The sequence below is a fragment of the Pieris brassicae genome, chromosome 11, assembly GCF_905147105.1.
Source record: "Pieris brassicae chromosome 11, ilPieBrab1.1, whole genome shotgun sequence".
In the NCBI taxonomy this organism is placed as follows: domain Eukaryota; kingdom Metazoa; phylum Arthropoda; class Insecta; order Lepidoptera; family Pieridae; genus Pieris; species Pieris brassicae.
In genome coordinates this window covers 1,162,438-1,189,279 of record NC_059675.1, presented here as the reverse complement: position 1 = coordinate 1,189,279, position 26,842 = coordinate 1,162,438, and the positions used below count along the sequence as shown (strand labels likewise).

General features: G+C 34.8%; 3 protein-coding genes across 11 annotated transcripts in view; all 3 read left to right on the top strand.

Moving 5' to 3' along the window:
• Positions 1 to 2,118: 2,118 nt before the first annotated feature.
• LOC123716594 (probable beta-hexosaminidase fdl) lies at positions 2,119 to 4,225 on the top strand. Its single transcript, XM_045672416.1, has 2 exons — positions 2,119 to 2,263; positions 2,376 to 4,225. Exons 1-2 carry the CDS (start codon positions 2,190 to 2,192, stop codon positions 4,057 to 4,059), a joined length of 1,758 nt encoding a protein of 585 aa, XP_045528372.1. The 5' UTR covers positions 2,119 to 2,189; the 3' UTR covers positions 4,060 to 4,225.
• Positions 4,226 to 4,546: 321 nt separating this feature from the next.
• On the top strand, positions 4,547 to 17,858 carry LOC123716220 (E3 SUMO-protein ligase PIAS3). Of its 4 annotated transcripts, XM_045671852.1 has the most exons (14): positions 4,547 to 4,898; positions 6,135 to 6,166; positions 6,269 to 6,403; positions 6,781 to 6,952; positions 7,691 to 7,836; positions 8,651 to 8,828; positions 10,149 to 10,250; positions 11,758 to 11,998; positions 14,091 to 14,325; positions 14,986 to 15,143; positions 15,566 to 15,769; positions 15,976 to 16,116; positions 16,889 to 16,979; positions 17,719 to 17,858. In XM_045671852.1, the coding sequence occupies exons 3-14, from the start codon at positions 6,297 to 6,299 to the stop codon at positions 17,723 to 17,725; spliced, it is 1,782 nt and encodes a 593-aa protein (XP_045527808.1). In that variant the 5' UTR covers positions 4,547 to 4,898; positions 6,135 to 6,166; positions 6,269 to 6,296; the 3' UTR covers positions 17,726 to 17,858. The 4 variants fall into 4 exon arrangements, with proteins under 4 accessions (XP_045527808.1, XP_045527809.1, XP_045527807.1 ...); XM_045671853.1 differs by lacking the exon at positions 6,135 to 6,166 and having other exon boundaries at positions 4,548 to 4,898; positions 7,700 to 7,836; XM_045671851.1 differs by lacking the exon at positions 6,135 to 6,166 and having other exon boundaries at positions 4,548 to 4,898.
• A 3,821-nt stretch (positions 17,859 to 21,679) lies between these two features.
• LOC123716028 (zinc finger protein 608-like) overlaps positions 21,680 to 26,842 on the top strand; it is a 76,253-nt gene continuing 71,090 nt past the window's right edge. For all 6 annotated transcript variants that reach the window (XM_045671507.1, XM_045671510.1, XM_045671508.1 and 3 more), the window contains exon 1: positions 21,680 to 21,990. The gene's annotated coding sequence lies outside the window, so the exon portion shown is untranslated. The remainder of the gene's footprint in view (positions 21,991 to 26,842) is intronic.

Genomic DNA, 26,842 nt, shown 5'->3' with positions numbered 1-26,842 from the left:
TTTACATGTTTTTTTTTTAATGCAGTGGCACTACAATTCTGTGTTTGTTTCTTGATTTTTTTAGTAGGAGTACCATTGTGCGCTTATCTTATTTATGTACGAGTTCTTTCTTTGAAAGCTGTCAATAATGTAGAGTTTTATTGATCTAAGTTCAATAAAGTATTGAGATTTTACATGTTTTTTTTTTTAATGCAGTGGCACTACAATTCTGTGTTTGTTTCTTGATTTTTTTAGTAGGAGTACCATTGTGCGCTTATCTTATTTATGTACGAGTTCTTTCTTTGAAAGCTGTCAATAATGTAGAGTTTTATTGATCTAAGTTCAATAAAGTATTGAGATTTTACATGTTTTTTTTTTTAATGCAGTGGCACTACAATTCTGTGTTTGTTTCTTGATTTTTTTAGTAGGAGTACCATTGTGCGCTTATCTTATTTATGTACGAGTTCTTTCTTTGAAAGCTGTCAATAATGTAGAGTTTTATTGATCTAAGTTCAATAAAGTATTGAGATTTTACATGTTTTTTTTTTTAATGCAGTGGCACTACAATTCTGTGTTTGTTTCTTGATTTTTTTAGTAGGAGTACCATTGTGCGCTTATCTTATTTATGTACGAGTTCTTTCTTTGAAAGCTGTCAATAATGTAGAGTTTTATTGATCTAAGTTCAATAAAGTATTGAGATTTTACATGTTTTTTTTTTTAATGCAGTGGCACTACAATTCTGTGTTTGTTTCTTGATTTTTTTAGTAGGAGTACCATTGTGCGCTTATCTTATTTATGTACGAGTTCTTTCTTTGAAAGCTGTCAATAATGTAGAGTTTTATTGATCTAAGTTCAATAAAGTATTGAGATTTTACATGTTTTTTTTTTTAATGCAGTGGCACTACAATTCTGTGTTTGTTTCTTGATTTTTTTAGTAGGAGTACCATTGTGCGCTTATCTTATTTATGTACGAGTTCTTTCTTTGAAAGCTGTCAATAATGTAGAGTTTTATTGATCTAAGTTCAATAAAGTATTGAGATTTTACATGTTTTTTTTTTAATGCAGTGGCACTACAATTCTGTGTTTGTTTCTTGATTTTTTTAGTAGGAGTACCATTGTGCGCTTATCTTATTTATGTACGAGTTCTTTCTTTGAAAGCTGTCAATAATGTAGAGTTTTATTGATCTAAGTTCAATAAAGTATTGAGATTTTACATGTTTTTTTTTTTAATGCAGTGGCACTACAATTCTGTGTTTGTTTCTTGATTTTTTTAGTAGGAGTACCATTGTGCGCTTATCTTATTTATGTACGAGTTCTTTCTTTGAAAGCTGTCAATAATGTAGAGTTTTATTGATCTAAGTTCAATAAAGTATTGAGATTTTACATGTTTTTTTTTTAATGCAGTGGCACTACAATTCTGTGTTTGTTTCTTGATTTTTTTAGTAGGAGTACCATTGTGCGCTTATCTTATTTATGTACGAGTTCTTTCTTTGAAAGCTGTCAATAATGTAGAGTTTTATTGATCTAAGTTCAATAAAGTATTGAGATTTTACATGTTTTTTTTTAATGCAGTGGCACTACAATTCTGTGTTTGTTGCTTGATTTTTTTTTTGTAGACAAGTAGGTCATCTTTCAGCTTTCGTTATGAATTTTTCTATTCTCTATTGTCTGTGGTATATTGTCGATGTTTTTCTTCACTAAACGAGCTAATATTAACGGTGCACATGGAAAAATGAATTACTACACAGCCAGGGTGCGAACTTACGACCTCAGAGGAGTCACTGTGTGGCGGACACCACTCTAGTCTCTTCTGTTCTTTTCTCAATTGGATGTGCATAATATTAGGACAATTGTAGAATATGCATTTTACGGTAGAATTGTTAAGTGTAACTAAAATAAAACATTGTCTCTTGTGTAAAATCTTAATAAGTTCCTTAGTTTATGATTACATCTAACTTTCTGAAGTCATATTTTAAGTTGTTCCTATGTACATGAGATCAAGCAAAGTTAGATTTCGAATAATGCAAAATATTGTGTCTATGTATCTTTATTATTTATCTGTAAATTTTTTGAAAACGAAGTAACATAAATGTCATATGTTTGTGTATTCTTCTGCGACATATAAATACACATTTAGGTTTTCTGTGATCTCCTATTCAGATCTCTATTTTAAAAAGTGTTTAAAATTATGTTTATTAATTTGTTAAGATATGATTAAATTTATATCTTTATGGACAACTTTTGTATCACTCACTACAATTCAACTGGTCGATAGCTTTTCAGCGTAAGTTTTTTTTTTTATAAATAAGTAGTATGTGGCCCAATTTGGACCATTATAAGAAAATACTTTAAGAACTCATAAGAGCAGGCATTACAAAATATGATTAAATTTTTAGAGCAACCTTACCTCTATGGACATGGGATTGTATAAACGATAAATGCGTCCCAACAAAAGCAACGCTCTCCGGAAAACTCCAGTCACTAATGACTTGTAATATGCTCTGCGCTTCTATGACTCTTTGGCCACAGCCTACTGGCCAAGTAAGCTTATCAACCACAGCCGTACCAGTACGGTCAGACTTATTTCACCTGCAAATATTATCTTTTCCATCAAGGTCCGTTCGGGAGCACGTCAAGGGTGCATTTCAGATATTTCAGGGCGTCCTACGAAAAATGGAACACGACATACGTGTTTTTGAGGACTGGCGGACAGTTGCTGTATATGTAGCTATTAGTGAGAGCGGGCAAGGAGATCCAAGACTTCTACTGGAGACCGACGAAAGTTATCGGTTTTCTCTAAGACCAAGAAATGGCACAACAAGGTCACTCCGAGTTGATATATCTGCTAATTCATTTAGTGGAGTGCGTCATGCTTTTGAAACTGTTTCACAGCTGATTTGGTTTGATCCTTACGCCGGATCACTTTTTATGATGGAGGCTGCTAGCGTTGATGATGCCCCACGATTTAAATATCGTGGTCTGATGCTAGACACTGCTAGGAATTACTTTCCTGTTAGTGATCTACTCCTCACAATAGATGGAATGGCTTCCTGTAAACTTAATACATTTCATTGGCATGCTACTGATGCTCAATCCTTTCCTATTGAGTTGGATAGTTTGCCACAATTAGCGCGTTACGGTGCTTATGGCCCAGGAGCCATCTACACCACGGAAGATTTACGCACTGTCATTCGGTACGCAAGATTACGCGGCATTCGCGTTCTGCTAGAGGTAGACCTGCCGGCTCATGTTGGTGCAGCATGGATGTTGCTGGGAAGAAGTAAAGCTGATAATATTGTGTTTTGCTTGAACAACAAACCATGGACTGAGTATTGTAACGAACCTCCATGTGGACAATTGAATCCCCGCAGCGTTTTAGTGTATACAATAATCGAGAAGTTGTATGCGGAAATTATTCAATTAACCGGTGTGGATGACGTTTTTCATATGGGTAACGGTGATGTATCACTACGTTGTTGGGCTGAGAAGTTTAATACTACGGACCCTATGGATCTTTGGCTTGTCTTCACAACTAATGCATTACAACGATTGGAAACGGCGAATGAAAAATTACCAAACTTAACATTGTTCTGGGACTCGAAAATGAGTGACCGTATCAAACCGGATTTAAAACCCTACTTTCACAATCTTGGATTACAAGTTAACGATTTAGCGTCGTCCCAGAAGTATATAAGTGGGCTACGGATAATTCTATCCCATCAAGATGCTTGGGATTTGAATGACGGCTACAGCAAATGGTATGAAGAAACAGGAAACTCAAATTTTAACTCATGGCAGAGAGTTTACGAACATAGGCCGTGGACTAGAAAAGCAATTAAATCACTGGAAGGTGGTGAGGCAACGGTGTGGACGTCCACTTTGAGTAAAGATGGATTAGATTCCAGAATTTGGCCCAGGGCAGCAGCATTGGCAGAAAGATTGTGGTCAGATCGGGCTGAAGCTGCAACTCGACCAGTACACGCAAGGCTTGATTTACATAATTTACGATTAAAACAACGTGGTATACAAACCACCCCACTGTGGTCAAATTGGTGTTCTCAGAATCCTTACACGTGTTAATAAAAATATTGACAGCCCTACTTGCCCGGAAACGGAGGTGACGAAAACTTTAATTTAAAATCACGCCCATAAATCTGGAATAAAAATCACCATCAAATGAATTTTAGGAGAAGACAATGTAAAGAAATTTTATTTTTGACAAAATATATAAAAGTCTTTAAAATAATTTAAATTTTTAGTATCGCGGTTAAATTTCTTGCATTTACTAAATCGGATATTCGTAGTGGCAATGACATATATATATTTGTTTTCCTTTGTTATACTTGTTCGTTGGTAATTAAATTAAAAGTTTAATATAATTTAAATTTCTGATCAGTTTGAAGCTCATAGAAGTTATAATCATAACGATAACCAAGCTCAAAACCTAAAATATCTAATCGCGGCGCTAATAAATATTTTGGACAGCCCTAATAGAGGAAACGGATATTACGTGTTTGTCTAGCAATTGATTGTCTATGAAAATTTTATTAAAAAAACTCACAATACATTAAAAATAATAATGAGTATTGTTTTTGTGACTTACACTATTATATTTTAATTCAAACTATTCAAGACCGTGCACTACTATACTGACCCTTTTTCGACCCAGTGTGAGCTAAACTTTTTATTTTAATAGCATTGAACCAATATTAATCACAACATATGAGTTTGTCTATGCTCAAACCAATGTGGCGGACAGTCAGCTAGCGTCAAGTGAAGATCGTCAAGTTATGGCGTTTTGTGAAAGACATTGATATAGTAAATAACAACTTTTATAAGTGTAGTTAATGTCAGTGTACCTATAATACCTTAAAATTAATTATGAGTAGATATTACGATTATGGTAACGCTATATCATGGTAAGTAAACGCAGTTGCTGCCTTCATTCATGTCGGTTCAAATTTGTAAACGTTTTCATATAATTCCATAATATTATGGTTGTTTACAAATTTAAAAAATATGATTTTGAATATAAATTTAAATAAGCAAATACATAAAAATAATGTACACGATTGTTGCCGGTCAATGTTTACTCAATTCAAACGTGGTTAGAACTGGAAGTGAATTATCAAAACTCCTTCAAGCTGTACCAATGTGGATATTTAATAAATTTCTAAACAATAATATTAATACATGCAATACTATATTGAGATAATTCACTTAAAGGATCAGAACTAATTAAAATAAAATATTGTAATGAGTAAGACCGACATTTGTCTAACTAATAGTTCTAAAAAAAATTCAAAAGCCTCTGAAAAGTTGTGTTTTAAATCTGTTACAAATAATATATGCATGGTTCTTAAATGAATTAGGTTGACATGACCGACTTTGACATGTACTCTCATTTGATTTATTTTTACTAAGTAAACACAATTTAAGAAATACAATATTCATAATTTTATTTTAGTGATGTAGAATCGCCAAGGCATAAGTAACAATAAAAGATAATTTAACCATTTATCCTCTAAAATTATTATTTTAAATGTTCAATTAAGAACTTGCTTTGATGTAATTGTTTTGAGTAAGCTGAAAAATATATTATGCTGAAACACAATAAAGTAATTTTCAAAATATTTTTTTTATGTGTCAACCTGTTTAAAAATAAATAACATTTATTTGCTTCAATTGTACTTAAAAAATCATTCAAAGCTTTTAGAAAATCCTGTTTTTCTTTACTTAATTGAGTGAAATATTGTCTTTTAGACTAATACTTTTAGAGTTTATTTTTTATTATAGTGGTGGTCCTTTCCTGTTTCCAAATATAAATATGCATACATATATCCAGTTATAATTTGTATTTGTAGTTAATATAATTTCTGTAGAAATCTGGAAAATTCCTTGGACAAAACATTCAACTTATTTCTCTTACTGATTCGCTCCTTTCCCAAAAATATCCTCCTTTTTCGTTAATTAAGGAATAACTATATTTTTCTCTTTAGCTTCACAGCTGCAGTGGAATAGTTAACTTTAAAAGTAGAGGACCGCCAATTTTTTCTTTTCTTTCCTTACGTCTTTGGATTATTGCGGTTTACCTAATCAAGCTGTAAGACATGTTTTAACCATTGTAGACTTAATGGGTTATTATTCAATTGCAGATGTTTGAACCTTCCTTAGTCCCAGCTCATTGGTAAGAGAAATAAGGTGTTTTAAAGTCGAAAGTTTCCAGAACTTGTCTGCCTTAAGCTGTATTACAGTGTTGTCTGTCCGATTCCGGACGCCTTAATTTCAGTTGACGCGATTTAACTCGGTCGTCAACAATGGTTAAAACAAGGTCTTCAGCGAGAGTAGTCACCACAGCCCAGGGTTCATCAGCTACAAATGGAAACTCATCTGATCTTAGAACGAAAAATAAAGGATATCCTAGGCAAGTGTCATTAATTTGCGATTGTGTCGCAATTCTGTCCCTCTGGTCTGATATTCTGATTGTCTATGGGCTCTAGCTTAGAGGATTTGTGGGCCGTGTTTGTTTAAGAAATTTCTATTGAGGCAATTTATTCACAAGCTGTTAGTTGTAGATTAGAAATATCTACTCTCCTTTTATTTTTAAGTGTTCCCAAATTGCATGTTTGGTGGAGGACAAATCTATATATGCCTCGTGGTGATCTGATCAATACTGAATCAGTATGTTTGAAATGGCAAATACTTCACATTGGCAAGAGATGCACTAGGAATTTATAGTTTTATTTATAGAGATATCTTTTTCTTATTATTTCAATTTCGGAATCTTAATATTTATTGCAGGAACAGCCAAGCAATACAATCTGGTGCAACAGGCACGGGTTCCCAAGGCAAAGATCCACTAGCACCTGGAATGCAGGGCTCCCGCAACATGTATGGCCAGCACCCAGTGGTCAGTGGCTACAGTATAGTCAATAACCCACAGGATTCTAGGGCACAGAACCTACCTGTAACGGTTAGTGTATAGAGTCCTGTATTTTTTATATGAAATTAATTGGTTTTCTATAGAAGCAGTAGAAAAGCAGTGTTTTCTGTGTTGCTTCAGCGTGCGACTCTTATCCCTGAGGTCGTAGGTTCGGTCCCCGGCTGTGTACTAATGGACTTTCTTTCTTGTTGGAGAAGACAAATGCACACATTTTGCATTCTCTCGAACATTGAAGGAAAACAACGTGAGGAAACTAGCTCGCCTTAAACCCAAAACGTCGACGTCTTGCTACTTGCCTATTAGATTGACAAATAATGAAACAGATACAGAAATTTGAGGCCAAGACCTAAAAAGGTTGTAGCGCCGCTGAATTATTTATATAGAATTATCTACACGACGCAACCGGAAAAGCATGGTACTATGTAAATTGTAATTTCAAGTTGAAACCTTAACTTGTCAAAATATCTTTGAAAATAATACCATTAGATAAGTTTTGTGGAAGCTTTTGTCGAAATACTGACTAGTAAAATATGTAAGTTTTAGTTTCAATATGTCAATTGTGTAATTGAAATTTAATCCTTGGCTTAGTGCTTGCTTACGGCTAAATAATAATGGTTCAAAAAAAATTTTTTACACAGTTCTTTAAATATATAATCAATGATATACACAATGCATGGAAATAAGTAATATATAAAAATAGTTTTGATTGAGTTGGATTGATAGATCTATTGTAAGTTAAGGTATGGTTAAATGGTTGTCACGTGGCAGGGGCGCCAGAACCCGATGTACACGGGCAACATGTACCACGGGTATGGTGGGGCGGGGGCAGCCACATTGGCCCCGATGCCTTCACCTTCGCCCACCTCAGTCATGCCGCCGCCTTTTCCTGTACACCCTGATGTTAAGTTTAAAAAGTGAGTATGTCTTTCTATTGTTGTTTATGGCTGTGCAATAATCATATAGTACAGTTTATTAGCTTTGAAAATTAAAAAAAAATTGCGACGACCGTCTATTAACTTTAACACAAAATATAATATGACGTATCCGTGTCTTGTCTTTGGCGTCGTAGCTCTTAAAGGAATAAAATATGGATTATTTTATTTGAAAGCTGATCGAGCTGCGGCTTAAATTAAAAGTTGTAATTATCAAACTCAAAACAACATTATTTATATAGATAACCCAGTACACTTATGAACGTCAACGGAAAAGATGTTAAATTGATTCTAAAATTTACATTTACTACCAGTTCGCAAGTCAAGGGCGTAGAGCGGGCAAGATACTCTCTGCCACTCTTTTTAATCGCCAGCTTTTGAGTCATACAAATCGTTTGAACTGGAGCAAATTTATAAATAGTTTTATTTATAAATTTACGTTTAACGAGAGCTTTGTATTTATTCAGTGATAAATCTCTAATTTCCCTTGAATACAATTTCCATATAAGGAGTGGTTTATCTTCTTGAGCCTGTTTGGTCGTACGCTTAGATTAGTTCTGTTTCGAGTATTATTCTGGTGAAAGTCACCATTTGTATTAAAATCGTTTATATTTTTTTTGTACATACAACAAGGCTTCAATAATATATTGACCAGATAGTGTCATAATATTTAATTCCTTATAGTATTACATTTAAACGCTTGTTTAAAGTGGTTTTTTTTCTCGTATACAGAGTTTGTTTAAATAAATATTATGCTATTTATGTGAAACGTTACAAAAGAGTTATTTTGCGGCAGGTTACCATTCTATGATGTGTTAGCGGAACTAATGAAGCCATCCACAATGATGCCGATACAACCAGGCCGAATGCAAGAAGGCAGTTTCATATTCCACCTCACACCGCAACAAGCGACCGAAATCGCCACGGGAAAGGATATAGTTGGAACAAGCAATAAACTTGATTATGTCATACAAGTGAGTATGCATTTATTGTATGACAGTGTTTGCAGACTTGTTCAACGCCATCTGTTGAGTCTATCTGAACCCAATAGGTGTCGTTTCGTTTATGGAATTTCAATTTTTATTATTTATTTTTTAAGGAATTGTTCTTTTGGCGCCATAGGGAAAAATGATTAAAGTAGATGTATAAAATGATGTCGATACCCTGAACTTATCTATAGTCAACGTTCTACAAACGTCGAATTAAAGTTTTGAAAAGATTTTTATCTTGTTGCGCCAAAGGAGTGTAACTTCTAACGCGTGTACATAAGTATACACACTTTTTTTTTTAAATATTAACTATCCGCAACTTTTGGCTTTTATCAGATTTAATTAAATGATTTTGAGGCAATTAGTGAATCCAATAATTTGTTTTCCGTCCGTAACTCGCAAACTATCAAACACGCAGTCCGTAGGTTAGGGGCTGGCCTCGGGGTTTGATGTGCTGATGTATCATTTTGTATTGTTTGGTTTTTCTTGTATTGTCTTCCTGGTCAGTGATAATTCCCAAATATTTATGGAGCGTATTTCGCAGTGTTTTGTTTTGTAGCCGCTGAATTCTTGATTTCGATATTAGAGCGGCTTGCTGACAGTGAGCTGTAGCCGCGTAATTTTAATTGTTTTGTTGAATATTTTATCTCTATATATCTGACACGTTTGCCCATTAGTGCTTGACACATAAAATTTCGTATCAGTGTTAGCTTTTATCAATAAAAAAAACACAAGGGTTATTTAAAATAACTTTAATTTCGGTATTATGTTTTAGTTGTATTTCTATTATATCATATGAACATAGTATTTATTAGAATATATATATATATATATATAATAGCTGAAATTTACTTTTTAATTAAACGACTTAAATATAGCGTTACTGTTCAGAATGTTGTTTTATTATCGGTGAGTAGGCCTTTGTACAACAATCGCGCATTGCACTAAAGTACACATATAGCTCTTTATACCGAAGCCTATATATGATTATGTTTCCGTAAAAACTTGGATAAACATACTTACATATAGATACGAAATTAGTACGTGTTTAAAAGTCTAGGAAGCAGTTTTGATCTGTTGGCTTTAGCGTGTGATTCTCATGCCCGAAGTCATAGCTTCCGCACTTATCTATGTGCGAGTTTAACACTCGTACTGTAAAAGCATGCTTTAAACGTAAAAATTCGACAGCACAGAAGGCTGATCACCTACTTGACATTAAGAAACCGGACCTTTATAACGCCATTGGTTATTTTTTGGTTTGGAAGCCTAAATCAACTATTTATTTATAATAATTTTATTTTACAGGCCCAATTAAGGTTTTGCCTGCTAGAGACGTCGTGCGAACAGGAAGATTACTTTCCGCCTAGTGTTAATGTTAAAGTAAACAACAAAATGTGTCCACTGCCAGTGAGTATATATCACGTTATTTTATATTATATATAGTAATTGTTTTTACCCAACAATCAAAGCCTACAATACTTAGCGCGGAGTATGTTTATTAACAGCAAAAATAATAGTTATTACAAGAAAGCATTTCAATGCTTGTATACATGTACTAACATATGGATCTCACACTTGGACGTCAACTAAAGCGCAGCATACAAAGCTAAAGGTGTGTCAAAGATCGATGAAACGATGTATATCTGCTATCTGAAACTTATAGACTTGTACCACAGGAGGTACGGTGGAACACAACGGTTGACTAAAAGTTAAAAGGTTTTTTTTTTTAAATTGGCATATCTCAGCAAACTGTGAAATGGAATCCCTGGGAGACGCGAGCTCCAATTCTTGAAGAAGATACTCTTTCCTCAAAGGCTACTAAAATGGGAGTGCTAGTGATGCGAGCTCTTTTTGGCACGTAGGACAGTTTACGTAGTCAAAATATTGATTAATTTAGGTCACTTAATGTACACTTATGAACGTTGGTAAACAAAATTCAAGGGCGTAGAATGCAATACAATAAACTGTAACATTTAAATCACCCAAAGTTTTGTTACGAAATGTCATTGTACATGCAAGTTGCAATCATTCATATCATGCACATCATCACAAGTTCAGTTTGGTTCAAAGATACTTTCGTTAACAAAGAATTACATTCACTTAGTGATATAATGAAAATTTAAGGTAGGTTAGGTTGATTCACTAAACTAAATAAAATAAAAATAATTATTAAATCCGGTATTTATTGTAATTAAATAAATTAATTTAAAAAAAAAAACATTTTTTTTTTAAATTTGATTAATTATTGTACATTATAAGCATTACTTGTCCATATTTGTACGAGCCAAGGCTGTACATTTTGCTCACTCAAGCTTTCTTAGCAATATCAAATAATGGGCGACTTGCCCGAAGCTCGGTGTAATCCGGCTCGAAGGACCAAAATGTACGGTTCCTGGGTCAACGGGATGCTTCAAATAATAGAGATTTATTGATTTACTCTATATTTACCACTCGCGTGTTGCAATAGAATATGAGCGAAATAATGACGTGCTAATTGCTATATACCGAATGAATACAATTTAACAGTCAAAGAGAGTGCCTACATCTGGCTATGCTCTCGGGGTGTAACTCCGACGATGTGGGAAATCGTCACGCTTATAAGTGATCGATGTGTACAGCCATGGCACGTACAAACATAGGAATTTGTCAAGCTTGTAAATGAGCAAGAATGTACGAACCTTCGCACGTACATAGGGATCATCACGCTTATAATTCTAAGTAAGCCTGAGTGAGCAAAATGTATAGCTTTGGCTCGTACAATATTATTGTATTGTATTGTCAATTACGAACATTATTTAGAAATTATCGTGTTTCATACTTGTATATTGTACTGTTTTTTTTTTCGTACAGCAATTTACCATAACATTATTTTTGAAGCCATGAGTTTTATCAATGACAAGAAATGTTTTTCCAGAATCCAATACCAACAAACAAACCAACTCCAGAGCCAAAGAGACCTCCCCGGCCAGTCAATATCTCATCCCTAGTGAAGTTGTCTCCGACTGTGGCCAACACCATCCAGGTGACGTGGGCGGCAGACTTCACGAGGGCATATGTGTTAAGTGTTTTCATGGTGAAAAAGCTGACCTCTGCCGAGTTACTCATGAGGCTGAAGAATAAAGGGACCAAGAACGCTGATTATACTAGATCACTAAGTAAGTTTAGTTTGTTTTTTAATATTTTTGTTTAAAAACGGTATATTTTTTTTTTTTTTTTTTTAATTCAGTAGGTCTGTGAACAATTTTTTTTTTATTGTTAGGATTCGTTTTTTCTACAGGTAGAATAAGGCGACAGATGAAAAATTTTGAAAAGATTTGTATCTTGTTACGCCAACGTGTGTAATTTTTTTTCTCCCTTTACTATACAAAATAATATAATATAATCAAAATATGTTACATTAGAAAACCGCTGTGGTTTGTATTAATGTAACTATAGCAGTCTTGTTTAGGAGCGCGACAATTGCATATAAAAGTAGTTTTTTTTTTAATTTAGGTTGGTTTCCGTTAGGCTGTCTAATATCTGATTGGGTAGACCATTTATCAGTCGCGGTAGCAAATACCTCAACGTTCTCCCGTCATATACGTTGTTTGCTCTCGATGTACAGAGCCGATTCTGCGTTACCGCTCGAGTCTTAACTGGTAATGTTCGAATGGCAGACGACACAACCCCAAGGTCCTTAATGAACTCAGAACCTGGTGTGGTAGCAAGGAAAACTTCGGTAGTCCTAACCTTTTCGACATCCGTCGACTTAGGTATTTCCATTGAGTTTGTCAATGGCGGCGGTATCACTTACCATCAGGTGAGCCTCTTGCCCGTTTGTTCAATGAAAGAAAAAGACAGGCTGCGTTGGTCGGATGGAGATGTCAAGAACCTCGAAACAATAGGGGTTCGAAGGTGGATGTAAGAAGCACGAAATGAATTTTCCCCTTTTTACCATCAAGCCTTTTTTTTAACGTCAGGAAATGCTTTTACGCATATCCCTACGGTATTTTACACCAGCAGGAATTGTGTGGGACTCAGACTTAATAAACCCTGACGGATGACTTCAGCTCGCCAAAGGGAGGGGGCAGGTAACAGCTGAGCCCTATCCTTACCCCCACCAAACGCGAATGCCACAATACAACCATGGCTCCTCTTACGCCACAAATCTTCAAAATCTTAACTGAGGGCAGACGTGCGAAAACACGGCGTTGCTGCCCCAGTCGTCGTTTCCTTACTGGCGGAGTGGTTCGAATCGTCGATGACCAATCCCTCTACGAGCGGCTCGATCCTTTGGCGTTGCGTAGAGATGTGGGGTCACTCTGCATCTTCTACCGCATTTACCATGGAGAGTGTTCAGAGGAGTTGTTCGGATTAATACCTGCAGCTGAGTTTCATCATCGGACGTCGAGGCGGAATAGGATATTCCATCCCGTATCACCTCCACGTCCGACGTTTTTCAAGGCAATTTTTGCCGCGAAACACCGCTATGTGGAAACCAGCTGCCCACTGAAGTATTTCCAAACCAATCCGACTTAGGGTCCTTCAAGAAAAGAGCGTACCAATTCTTAAAAGGCCGGCAACGCACTCGCAAGCCCTCTGGCATTGAGAGTGTCAATGGGCGGCGGTATCACTTAACATCAGGTGAAACCGTTTGCTGTTTTATAAAAAAAATATCTAAATCATTTTCACTCTGACGCTCCGCATTCTCTTTCTGACTCATGACGGCCTCACAAAAAGCCTTGAAGGCATTCCAAGGACCGCCATTGTCAGCTTTCAGCATTTTTGAACAATTCGTGGAAACGACAGATTGCCATAAGTGCTCGAAGCTTGCTTATCAGCAAGCACCGAGCGAACCAAACCGAAACATTTTTTTAACCGGATTAAAGCTATTTGTATTATTATTATTATAAACTTATAATTATTTTACATTTAAATTTTTCCGACGTTTTGCGCGCTTTACAGCGCGCGTGGTCACGGTGACTGAAGACAAAAGGTGTTGAATGTCAAAAGTCACACAGCTGTAGAGAAAGTTGTGTTGTCTGTATTTATTTCCCCGGAGTTGTTTTAAAATTATGTAAAAAATTATAAGTTTATAATAATACAAATAGCTTTAATCCGGTTTAAAAAAATGTTTTCTTTCAATGTGTATAATCTATGCTAACCAAAGACAATACAATGATAATCTGTTACAGTAAAATAACGTTGGCCGGGTCAGCTGTGATAGATTTATTTCGATATGTTACATATATAATTATTACTTTACAGTTAAAGAAAAGCTCGCGGAAGACTACGATAACGAAATAGCGACGACGTCACTCCGCGTGTCGCTGATGTGTCCGTTGGGCAAGATGCGGATGTCCTGTCCGTGCCGACCCGCCAATTGTCCGCACTTGCAGTGCTTCGATGCGTCTCTGTTCCTGCAAATGAACGAGAGGAAACCCACTTGGCTCTGCCCGGTCTGCGATAGGCCGGCGCCCTATGATTCGCTGGTTGTTGATGGGTGAGTTTTCCATTTTGATATGTTGTAATTGAAATGGATTAAGTTTGAACTTCATCTAATAATATAGAAATGGTTTTTTTTTAGGAAATATTTAATATTTCAATTATGATATTTAGACTATTTGATAGAATGATAAATAAATAACATTTATTACACACAAAATAATAATAATAAAAAAAATAAAAAAAAAACAAAAATTTATGGAAAGAATAAAAATTATAACTAACTGGTCCTGGCTCAGCTTAATGCTGTGGAGCAGACGTGTTCCACAGCGCTGGTGATTCTGCCAGAGACCACAACAGTGGTTATTGATAGTAATCTGTATAAATTGTGGCTTAAAAGACATTTTAATCATTAATTTGTCAGTCACGTGATACGGAATGTTTGATCTTAATATCGGCCTGGAGATAAATGTTAATTTTGATCGAAATATATTATTGCGTAACTGTGTAGTTAAATCGCAGTATAACAATTGATACGTAAAAACGTTAAAAATTGTTCTATAGTCCATGATATAATCTGAAATGGTTTTTAATTGTCATAATTGCTGTTTAACCACAGACATAATTGGCTAGAGTCAATTGTTTGTCGTGTCTACATACGATGTATTTTTTTTTTATAAACGCTTGTGTCGAAATTAAAAGAGAATGTAAATGGCAGGTACTTCCAAGAGGTGCTGACCTCTCCCCGCTTAGCGACTGACTGCAATGAGATCCAACTCCTGGCAGACGGGAGCTGGTCGGCGCATTCCCCACCTCCACGAGTGCAACAGGTGGCCCCTGTCGCGGAGCCCGTCACCCTCATACCGGACGAGTTAGGTGAGGATAATAATAATGTTAAGTCCACTAGAACGTCACTTTAATCGGTGTCAAATAATTTTTTGACATTTGACCTATTTGACAGTTCTCAAGCCGAGACTGTGACAATAAAAATAAATCAATACTCAAATATTAATGTAATTCTAACGGTATCAAAGTCAGGTGAAGTTTGTAGTGATAACCTTTTTTAGTTACATTTATATTATTTTTTACTTTAAAATAAGTTAAGGACTTAGCGCTAAGTGTAACTCCCATATGTCAGAAGTTTATTGTCTAACTGCAACTATGAATCTCTCGACCGGGGGTTAAGTCTTCGAATCCAAGCTGTGCGAGCGGAATTACATTTTTTATTTGCGCTGATAAATACTTGCCAGTAGTTTTTTGAGACGGTCAAAATAGCCTATCAAATATTTATTTTATAGAAGTGATACCAATAGAAGGCAACAATGCAGCAAAGAAAGCGGCGGTAGGAGAAAATCGAACTCCCAAGCCCACTGAAGTCCTGGTAGATCTCACCTCCGACTCTGAAGATGAACTGCCATTGAAAAGAAAGACTCCGGCACCAAAGTCCACTCCTCCTATAGCTGATCAGACTCCGAAAGAAGAAAACTATAATACTAATAATGGTAATATTTTTGGTGTGTGTATTAAATTATTTACGTTTTGTTTATTAAAACCAATGAGGGGGTTAACCTTTGCGTCTAAAGAGCTACATTGCAGTACATACTTATATATAAAAAACACAGGTTGAATAATATAAATAAACATTTATATAAAATAATTAATAATAAATAAATTAAAATAAAATGTTAATGATTAACTGTCTGTTTAGGTCCCGATGCGGTATCATCAAGCGGGTACCGGTCCCCGAGTAACAGTGGAGGCGTCATCTCGCTGGATAGCCCTTCGCCCCCCGCAGCCGGATCTCCGCAGCCTCGCGCCACCGATACTAGGAGCGTCTCACCGGAACATTGTAAGTTATTTGTGGCATCTGACGTTTTTATTAAGTTTTGGGTTTTTATTTCAATTGAATAAATTATTAAAATTAATTAATTAAATTCAATGTCGGTTCACGAAAATAATTTAAATCTATGAAACACATATTTTGTGTACATATGACATGACATGACATGACATGACATTCGTCAATGTCAATGTCAATGTATGAATGGCGGCAAATGCGCAAAATGGCCGCTGCCATTGAATTATATATAGCATCATAGACATTAATGTGCGGCTAGAAACTTTTTGGTGACCAAACTACGTGCAGAAATATAATTATTAAAAATTAAAAAAAAATACTTCAGTGAAAAATTACAAATTTTGCAAAAAAAACTGAACAAATTGTTCCTTTTGAGACTTTTCTTAAATTGTTTCAAACTCAATCTCAAAATAACGTTATTCATGTAGTACACTTATCAAACGTCAACAGTAAAGATCTTAAATGGATGTAAAATTTACATTTACTACCAGTTCGCAAGTCAAAGGCGTAGAGCGGACAAGAAGCTCTCCGCCACTCTTTTTAATCTCCAAGTTTTTAGTCATACGAATTGTTTGAACTTTTTAAACAATTTAAACAATCGTCAAATATATAAAACGTTTTATTTATAAATTTACGTTCAGATGAAGAATATTACCAGCACAAAAGTCCAATTATTGAGTATATACAGCATACGTTTACGACCAAATAACCCACGTGTACCCTCAGAGCTAATAAGAATAAATGTTTATGATATATGTTTTAGGCACGAGTAACAGTAAACGCGAGGAAATTGTATCTTCGCCGTCCCATTGGGCGCCTTACGCAGACTCCGAACAAAATGACAATTATAGAAGGTAACTAAAAATATATATGCATATAATTTATTATGTTATACCTCTAAGGCTAGTTATTAGGATATATGGATAAGCGAGCAATCACTTTTAATTATAATACTATAAATAAAAATCCTTCCAACGTCGAAAATCAGCAACATTTTCCAAATTCCTTCTCCAAAAACAGCCTCGCCAATTTACGGATTAAACAGTACTTATCCTGTGAGCTGATCGGTGTTTATGAACGAATTACTCGAACCTCATTTGCTGTTTTGCTGGTATTTTTTTTCTTGTGCTTAACAAAAACTCCTGGTATTTTTTTTTTGTTTTTTAGTTTGTAACATGTACCCCGGATTTAGTACTATATTTTATTTGTTAAACTTAATGAATAGATTTAAAAAAATGAATTAAATTTGTTCCCGTTTCTGTATATTGACAGTGATGAGGACAAAACAAATTCAATAACAGTGTGAGGTAGATTTTTATGTGATTTTATGACCATTTACAGGTCAACGACACCTAAAAATGGAAATGGCCAATATTAAACGACATCTAAAAATGGAAATGGCCAATATTAAACGACATCTAAAAATGGAAATGGCCAATATTTAAGTATGATGATCTATTTAGGCTTCGGATCATTTGTGCTAGATTTATAAAAAAATTGGTAGTCCGAGGTACCAGGGGAGCAGACCTAAGTTTCATCAAAATCGGTTTTTAAGTAGCCACAATTTAATTTTGAATAAATGTTTTTTTACAGATACTGACTCAGAGAGAAGAGTGGCCAGTTATTTTCCGGTCATTCTTCTGAGGACGAAACTTACGCTGAGGTGTCACTTATACAGTCCTAGTACACTGAAAGATGAAAGATACCAGAATTAAATGTAAAAATATTCCAAACTCTGCTATTTTGCATTAAATACCCTATTTTGACTGATGCTAATTTTAAGTGGCTAATAAATCTCCGTACTCATAAACGGTAATCGCAATAATTCAGTTGTGTTACTTAACACATTTTAACTTTGATAAACCAATTTAATTTTTAAAAATTATTAGGCAACAATTATAATAGTATCAACTGGTGATTAAACAACACCACTGCGTGCATCATTAGCTCCTAGTACTTTTTGTAGGCATCAAACCTTCAGTCAAATAAAATTGCTTATTTGTACTGGGGATTAAAATAAATATATTTATATGTAGGTAACTTATTTGTACACGAATGTCAAAAAAACAATTAAATGCCTAAATTTACATTTTCTGCCTATTTTATTTGTTCTATTGTTGTTCATTGCAATTCATACATTTATGTAAGTTCCATTAAATACACGTTAATTTTTTATAGTCTAGCGGTGATCTTTTATCTCTTTCTGTCAAATTGTGCTTACGCTGTGATGGAAAGTGACAGATAGATACATTAGTAAAACGGTGCATTTAGATTTTTATAAAGGTATATTCAAGTGAGATTGAGTTATTTGTTGTTAAAATTTGTTTCCACAAACTAAAAGCAAAAATTTATTCTCCAATTACGTGACTTGAGCGGGAAGCGTGTTGTTTTTTAAATGGTTTTAGTGATTGATTGATTAATTTGAAAAGTATTAAATCAAATTTATGAAATAAAACATTATTTTTACATACAATTTACGATACTAAAATTGTATGGTCAAAATATTAAATAATTCATCGGTAACATTAATTGCGATATTTCCCGCTAGATGGCGCTACGTGCCAATCTAATATACAATCATCTATTAATATCACAATTTACAGGCAAATTCTATTATTGCATGATTTTATTCACATATATCTGTGTACATTTTTTATTGGATTTTTTTGAATTTTAAAGTCAAAATTGTAAGCTTTTATTACGAAATAAAATAAAATAATAAAGAGAAGAATAATGTAATACGTTAACTGCATCTCTTGCATCTCTTACAACAAATTGTTTGGTGTCTCTGGCATGTTTAAATCTCTACAAAAAACGACATAAAGAATTAAAAGATATTTTTAATATCGTGAAATACTTGTAAATATTTTATCGCTATAACTTTTTATACAATACAATCATTACGGAAAGAGTTAAATATGGATTTTATTGTATTAACTGTGCCAACAGAGGTGAATGTTCTATAAATGAAGATTTTTTTTATTTAATAAAAAACATTTATGAAATTGGCTGAAAAAATCTGGCTTTATAAATTAAAGATTTGTACCTGGATTTTATTTTTGATTTCACTTTAAAGAGATTTGATTTGACAATGTTGTTCTAGCATCTCATGCTTCCGGTAACTGTTATTTCTATATAAAAATTAGTTTATTAATTTTAAGTTTCATATGTATTTGAGCTTTGAAGACAACTAGTAATTGCTAGTAATGAAATCTTGTCAAATACTTGTAATTATTTATGGCGTTTGGATACATCTATACTTGCCCTATGGGATACGAAACGGTTCATGCCGCTTTGTCACTATGAGCAAGCAGCTGAAAAAGAGTGAAAAAGAAGCTTTATGGGCAATATTTTCAGCATCTGCTGTGTTCGCTAAATTAAACACAGGCAGGTTACTCTGTAAAACTAATATCCAGTTAAGGGAGCGTCCAAGAATTACGTCACGCAATTTTTGGAGATTCTTGACACCCCCCCCCCCCCCATGAAACGCACCGTAACGTTTTCTGTATCCAATGGTCAAACGTTTCGTGGCTACCCCCCCAGTGACTCTTTATACCTCAAACTTACCATTATGTGTTGTAAAGTACTGGAAAGTCAAAAATAATATTATCAATCCCCGCATCGTAACGTTGTACAAGTGGGGAACCCCCCCCCCCCCCCCCCAATTCATTACGTAATACTCGAACGCTCCCTAACACAATTGGTTGTAACTACAATGCATACGTCAAATGTTATTTATTCATGTTTTTTTTGTACAATTATGGTCATCTAAAATCAAATATCTCGAATAATGTGGAACGCGAAAATCTCCGCCATCCCTTCTTAATTGTATTATTGAATTGAATGTTAATTATGGTTTTATGCAAATTATTTTTCAGCGAAATGTTAAATAAAACGATCGGTATAGATACCGGCAAACATCTTGAACAAATGTCATTGCCTGCGCAGACGCGGTGCTCGGCTGCGGGAGAATGACGTGTCGATCGCGTGATTGGTAAATCAGTTGACGTTTGCGTCCCGCGCTGTGTACGATGCGCCAACTTTCCCCCACTCCCTTGTTTAATGCTCAAGAAGTTTGCCGGTATCTGTAGGTACCTACTGTACCTTTTATTAGCAGGCTCTTGTATGTTGAAACGGTATTGGTTGGTTATAGGACTCAAAGTTTGCGCTTAGTCGTGAGGCTGATTTTTTTAAACTTCGCTAGGTTTAAAGTGATGGAAGAAAGTGGCATGTACAGTGGCCAACATCTTTGTCCAACAAGTCATCATAGCATCTAACCGTAATTTTGTAAAATTAAATATCTTAATATTAAGGAAATTTCTGTGTTTGTGGTGTTTTAAGTTGCGTTTGTAAATATTTGTGTTTTTTTTTAAATACGGCTATTTGCCAAATAATTGTAGTTTTTTTTTAAATCGTGTCTGATGCGAATCTTACTACAAAAGCATGATAAAACTTTGAAATGATTGGTTTTTTTTTAAATAGACCGCACTGAGAGCAACCGGGATTCCGGGAGCAACCACGAAGCTTCTAAAATATGGCCTAGTTGGTCGAGTTGTCTTAATGGTTATTGCTTACCTGAGGCAGATGGAGGACCTCGGACATCGAAGGCCTGCATCGCTGCAATGATGTGATTTTAAAGCAAATAGTACAGATTTAACATCCTTAATTTTAGCAGCATTTTTTTTAAACATTTTTTAGTAGCCACTAATTGAATCCCATAGCAAAGAGTTATACATTTAATTAAACGTTTTGTAATACAAGTTATACACATGTACATTTATGAAGAGTTTGGTTTGAAGATGTACGGACATTATTAATCTTAAGCTACCGAAGACAAAGGGACTAGCTACTCGTGGATATTTTCTCTTACGCATATTTCTTGATTTAGCGTTTTCATTAGTGTAAGGTTAAATTATTTAGGTATTTAAGATGTTTAAATTAAATTGTATTAAAGATGGTCTACGAAGAATTAGTGACACTTTCAAAGTGGTCTTTAATCTAGTAATAAACATGTAAATATGATGCATATTGTGTTTTATTTAAAACTTCTTTATTTAGTTCGGATGCGAAATGGCTGGGCGAATTGCTTAAAATTACTTTAGTATTATTTTTCTGCCATGCCCTTTAGTAAAAAAAACTGTTTATTTTAATGTATGCGTGAGCCTGGAAGCGTAATACAAAGTTAGTAATTTCTTTTGTTTTTCCAAATGTCCTAGTAAATTCAGTGAGAGGTCAATGACCGTACACGCAACTTATGCCTGATAATTTCAATTATAATGAATGAGCGTTCATGACTGCCACTGAGGACGCAATTGTTATCTATTTCATTCCGGTCCGTCTCCGGATTAAATCTCCGATAGTAAAATGCTGCGACAGACGCCGCCAGTCGTAATCAGTATGCGCCCTTTTCATCTATAGCCCGTAAAGTATTAGCTGTCCTTCCTCAACTTGTATACTAAAAGGATAAGACCGTCCCGCTCGCTCCCATGTCGTACCGGTCTCGACACGTAGCGTTCCTCGCTTCACGAGTTCCGCGGTCATCCGCCGACTCGAAGCGGCGCTGACGTGCACTACGCAAAACTAGTGTTTCTACCGTAAAATCATCAGTGTTATTTGTTTATACCTACTATGGATTTGATTACATGGCCCCAAGGATTGACTGGCGATTGTATGTTCTATTGAACGTGAATGTGTGAAGTTCGAAACGATTTATATTGTGAAACGAGTCGGCCGTGTTCGTTTATGTGCTGAATGGTGATTAAAAGTAATTTACTTTGCTTTTACGGTGTGCTCGGTGCGTATCGATCGTATTGAAACAAAGCTGTGGATTGTTTTGGCGGTTGGACTGAGCCGGCTAAGCTTAAGGTGAGCTTTATGTATAAATTATCATATAGTAAATCGTTTTCCATCCAGGGTTTTAGATATAGGAAAGCGTAATGCGGGAAGTGGAAGTGGGGAGAGGGGTGTCTCGTAAGTGGTTTGAAACTGAACCTTCTTATAACAAAGTATTGATAATTTTAAATCATTTGTAAGATACACAAAGATTTAAATGTAGAAACATTAAAATAACGTTGACAATTCTGAGAGTAATTTATGCGTCTATCAGTAAGTTATGTTGAGTCAAAGCGGATAACACAACGTGGGTGAGTAATAACCCTTTCCAGCTCCTAATGGGATAATGGCTTATGGCTCTGCCTTCGAAATATTTATAAAGCATCCGAATCACAGCGTGTCAACACGCGGTAGGCTGTTTGCCGTCCCATTAGACCGCAAGGGAACCGATAAAGCAAGCCTTCCCTAGACATACCTAAAGTAATTGCTTTGCTAACAAAGTCCTAACAAAACAGTATTCGAATATGGTTTTATTAAAAATAATATTAACTATAGAGATTTATATATTTTTCTATTATAGCTTTGTCTGAAATTTACGTAAATAGGTTAGTATTTAGCAGTGTTTTGCCCATTGTACCTATTACAACGATAAAGATATCATAGATTAGCATATTATTCTGAACTGAGACTCCTGGTTATTCGACGTCAAACATTTGTTTAATTGAACTCATCACTCGCTCTGTATAATTTATAAAAATTTAAAAATTGGTTTGTAACAATGTACAAAGATGCTAGCAACGAAGAAGGTATCATACATACATAGCCATTTCTTACTAGCGTCTTTATCCTTCTGTGTAACATAACACAAAGCCGCTTTGAATCATAAAAAATGAAAAGCCTAACCTCTAAATTTAAATCCGTACACAGATCAACAAATCTAAATGAACTTTTTATTAATTTTAATTATTGTTACAATTACTATGTAGGTTAAGAAAATTGTAAATTTGTTATGTTTAGGTTTTAATAAGCGACGTATACACTAAACGAAATATAAAACCTTTTTATTACCGTTAAAAAAGGAAACACCTTATCATAATACTTACCTGTGTAGGTAGTATTCGAAACAAAAGAAAATACTTAGATAAGATCGGTTAATGTGTTGGAAGGCGGCTGGCATGAGATGATAAGCAAACTGGTGTAATATTTGATTTATCTTAGTTTAAATTACTTATTCAAAATATCAATTCTTTGTTTTAAAGCTCTTTCTTGTAATTTTTGTTGAAAATGTGCAACGAATGCATTATTATGATGTTACGACATTGCAAACGTATGTAAAAGCCCTATGACATACATCTTGAGCATTCAGTCTTGACAAAACGAAATGTTTGAGGTTTCCCGATTACGAAAATACAGATTAAATCTCATCGTTAGTCTAAAACACTTATAAAAACAAATGAAAACCATTAACAAATTCACGTCAATAAATCTATCGAATGTTGTGTCCCTATCACTCTCTTGTCATTCTAAAAATACACGAAGGTGACAAAACATGCTAGCGCTATTTGCTTGTACGTGTATACTATTACGTATTTTATTAAGAATTAAAGTAAAACCTTAATCAGACAGAAATACGAACGGACCAATATCTAAGGTCCCTTTTTCAAACAATCAAGACGTCTACATCGTTCGTAAACAGCGTAAAAACTTCATGTGCTCGTTTCTCGACCTTCGACATCGCAAGTTGAATTTATTTTAATTAAAATATGTTTGGGAATAACGCGCCGTGGGATGAGGATAAAAAATTAATATAAATATGTTAAATAATTCAAAAACAATAATACATATTGTATGTTTACTTAGGATTATTCATAGTTAGTGTATAATGAGAATATGCCAAGGTTAACGTTAAAAATACTTTTAGCAGCTAACAAATAAACTCACTGTTATCAAAGCGATATTATAATCTTTACACATGGCAACATTCCATAAACAGCCATTAGTTTTGCTTTAATACTTATGTATGCATATAGATTTTTATTATTTTGTGTTACCATTTAAAATAATTTTAATCAACTTAAAAGTTTTAGATTGATTTTATTTACGCGAGATGTAATAAATAAAATTTTCGCATTCTTTAACAGTTTACAGTCAAAATTATGATATTTATGGTATAAGTTCTATAAGTTATTTTTCTATTTAGCATAATGAACAGTTAATATAATCTTCATAGAAACATTTTATTATCATAATTAACTCGACACCTTATCCTGTTGATTAGACTGTGACATTTATAATTTTCCGTAAATAGATACTTAAATAGCTTCAAGAATTTGCTTTTTGTTGTTTTTGTTAGCAATTGCTGTTTTAAGGAATCAATGATAATAATTACTTTTATCGGCCAATTGGCAAGCTGCGAAAAATGTGCAAAAATGGAAGAAATTATTTACGACACACGCTATTTGGTATATAAGTTCTAAATTCAAAAAAGTGTTGGATAGTTTATGGCACACACTCGCACAGCTAGGTAGCAAAAAGTTTTTATAAAATGTTCTGTATTAAATATTATACCTACTAAGTGCAATGTTAGCCTGGTACTCAGGCTAACGTCGTGGGTTCCAATTAATTTCTTGCTACGCCATGAGCGACGAAGAACATTGCGAGCATGGTCATAAAAAGAAATCTAAGTTAAATAAATAATAATATATAATAATAATAAATATAAAAAATATCTGCTCCAGAGATAGTGTGGGCACATTACAATATTTAACATATGATGGCAACAAAATAGGCATTATTAGCTAGTTGATTACGATATTAAGTTGCAAAATGGATTCATAGCTTAATCAGAAACATAAATCGAATGATTATCTAAATGACGTGCAATCATGAGCATGTTCGCGGTCAGTTGACTATCTGAATCCAATTAGTCACGTTGCTTTTTTATAAACCGCGTCGTTAGTGCTCCGCTCCGTGGATTTTTTGTTCGGGCTGCAGGGGGCGCTGCGGGCGGTCCGCGAAACAGAAACATTACGAGCTCTGTACACGAACTTTTGCTATTCGCTTTTATAGAATCGCCTATTGACGCGCACCACTTATTTCCTGAACAATATAACGCTGGAATGAAACAAATGTTGTCGCTCCGTGACCGCTTTCGATGGATTTATTTCAAACACAAATACGCATTTTCTTTTTTTTATTATTGTATCATTCGCGTCAGCTCCCGGGCATTTATTTGCTTTCCATTGTTATATAAAATTGAAAATCTACATCAATTTCAAATCTATTAATTCGTAATAAATCGCCATCGCAGTCTATTAAAATCACACTTGATTAGATCTCGATGTTGAATTTGAGGACTCCGTTGCGGTATGCACTCCTGGTATCCGACAGGTCGCGGCTCGAGAGCTCTCTCTACCTTTTCTTTTTGCTCCTTCATTTCCGTCCGATTCCACTTTGAAATTCTTTTGTCCCTTTTGTTTGAGTTTTCATATCCTTCTGTTTTCCGGGTGGATTAATTTTAATTTACATTCAGAGAGACTTTCTTTGTTACGTGCTTTTTGTTTAGGCATTCTCGACATTGAAATGTTTTATTGGTGGGAGGCATGCGAGTTAGATGGAATATTTATCGAGGGGTCGCGGGATCATATCGCGCCGCACCGCCCACTGGCAATTTGCCGCGTGCCCGAGGCGCATCGCATCCAATGTTCAATTCCAAGACTTGTTCTTCAACTAAACGCTATGCTAATGTAATGGGGCTCCATTTAATCACGACCCACCAACAACATCAAATACTCAATGAGACTTCGAAAACACTTTGTTTTATTGCTTTCGATGAAGCTTACTTAATAGATGGAACTTTGTGTTTGTAAAAATGCCACGACGTGAATCATCGGTAAATTAGAATTCTTTTGTTTTTTTTTTCTATTTGAAATCTACCTGAGTGTTTTGACAATTTGTTCCCAGAAGGACTGTGCGGATTGAGTCATTGTGAAGGTTATAAATTCGTTCATCGCGTTCGCAATATTAAAAAAGGTCGAAAGCCGTGTTTGTGACGTTAGTTGCTCAATAGGTGTTTGAAACACGTTTCTCGTGCTTGTAGTACTTGTTTAAATGGAATCATGCATTCATGTCCACACGTTTAGCATTCAATTCACTTCTATTTCTTAACAAGCTTTGTCTTTTCGACCAAACCGGTCTCTACCGAGCGTTACCATCCACACAGTACTCGGATCGTAAATCACCATACTAGGCGGTAATGCGTCCCGAGAGAAATGTCTAAGGACATTACCGCCTGACGTAACAAGCAATTACCGACATGAAATCTTACAATCTCATAAACGCGACGACATTTTGTTCCCAACAAAGCCTACTCATTATCTTTTCATAAATAACTCAATTTATGTTTAAACCACAAAGAGCTGAGAAGCGAGCCGTAAATAATACATGAATGAGCACTTATTCATGCTTTAAAAGGAGCCTTTTATTACGTTAACAAATGGCTGTAGTAAAACTTATAACGTAATGGCAGTAGACGAGTATAGATTACGATAATTTGGAATCGAGTGGATCCACAATTAAATTATTCAAGCAATAAAGTTTACTAATAGTTTCAATAGAACCGACTTTGTCCCGAGCGTCACGCCATCTCGCTTGATTAAGACCAATTACGACGTTCACGCGATTATACTGTCGCGATTCACGAATGTTAGACTGAAGACTTTTTCATTAGCCCAAAGTGACACGCCGCATTCCGGTGTCTTTTCAAATTTTCACTTGTTTTTCCAATTTTCTTCGGCCGACAACGTCGACATGTTACAACGAACTTTTTGATTAATATATTAACTAATTATAATTTACTTTTTATTCCCTCTATCTATTTTTAGAA

Bases quoted from the DNA above. Each gene is read 5' to 3' on its own strand.
- LOC123716594 (XM_045672416.1), top strand. From the start codon at position 2,190: ATGATTAAATTTATATCTTTATGGACAACTTTTGTATCACTCACTACA. The intron at 2,264-2,375 runs GTAAGTTTTTTT...TTAAATTTTTAG, and splicing joins CTGGTCGATAGCTTTTCAGC to AGCAACCTTACCTCTATGGA.
- LOC123716220 (XM_045671852.1), top strand. From the start codon at position 6,297: ATGGTTAAAACAAGGTCTTCAGCGAGAGTAGTCACCACAGCCCAGGGT. The intron at 6,953-7,690 runs GTTAGTGTATAG...GTCACGTGGCAG, and splicing joins CACAGAACCTACCTGTAACG to GGGCGCCAGAACCCGATGTA. The intron at 11,999-14,090 runs GTAAGTTTAGTT...ATTACTTTACAG, and splicing joins TGATTATACTAGATCACTAA to TTAAAGAAAAGCTCGCGGAA.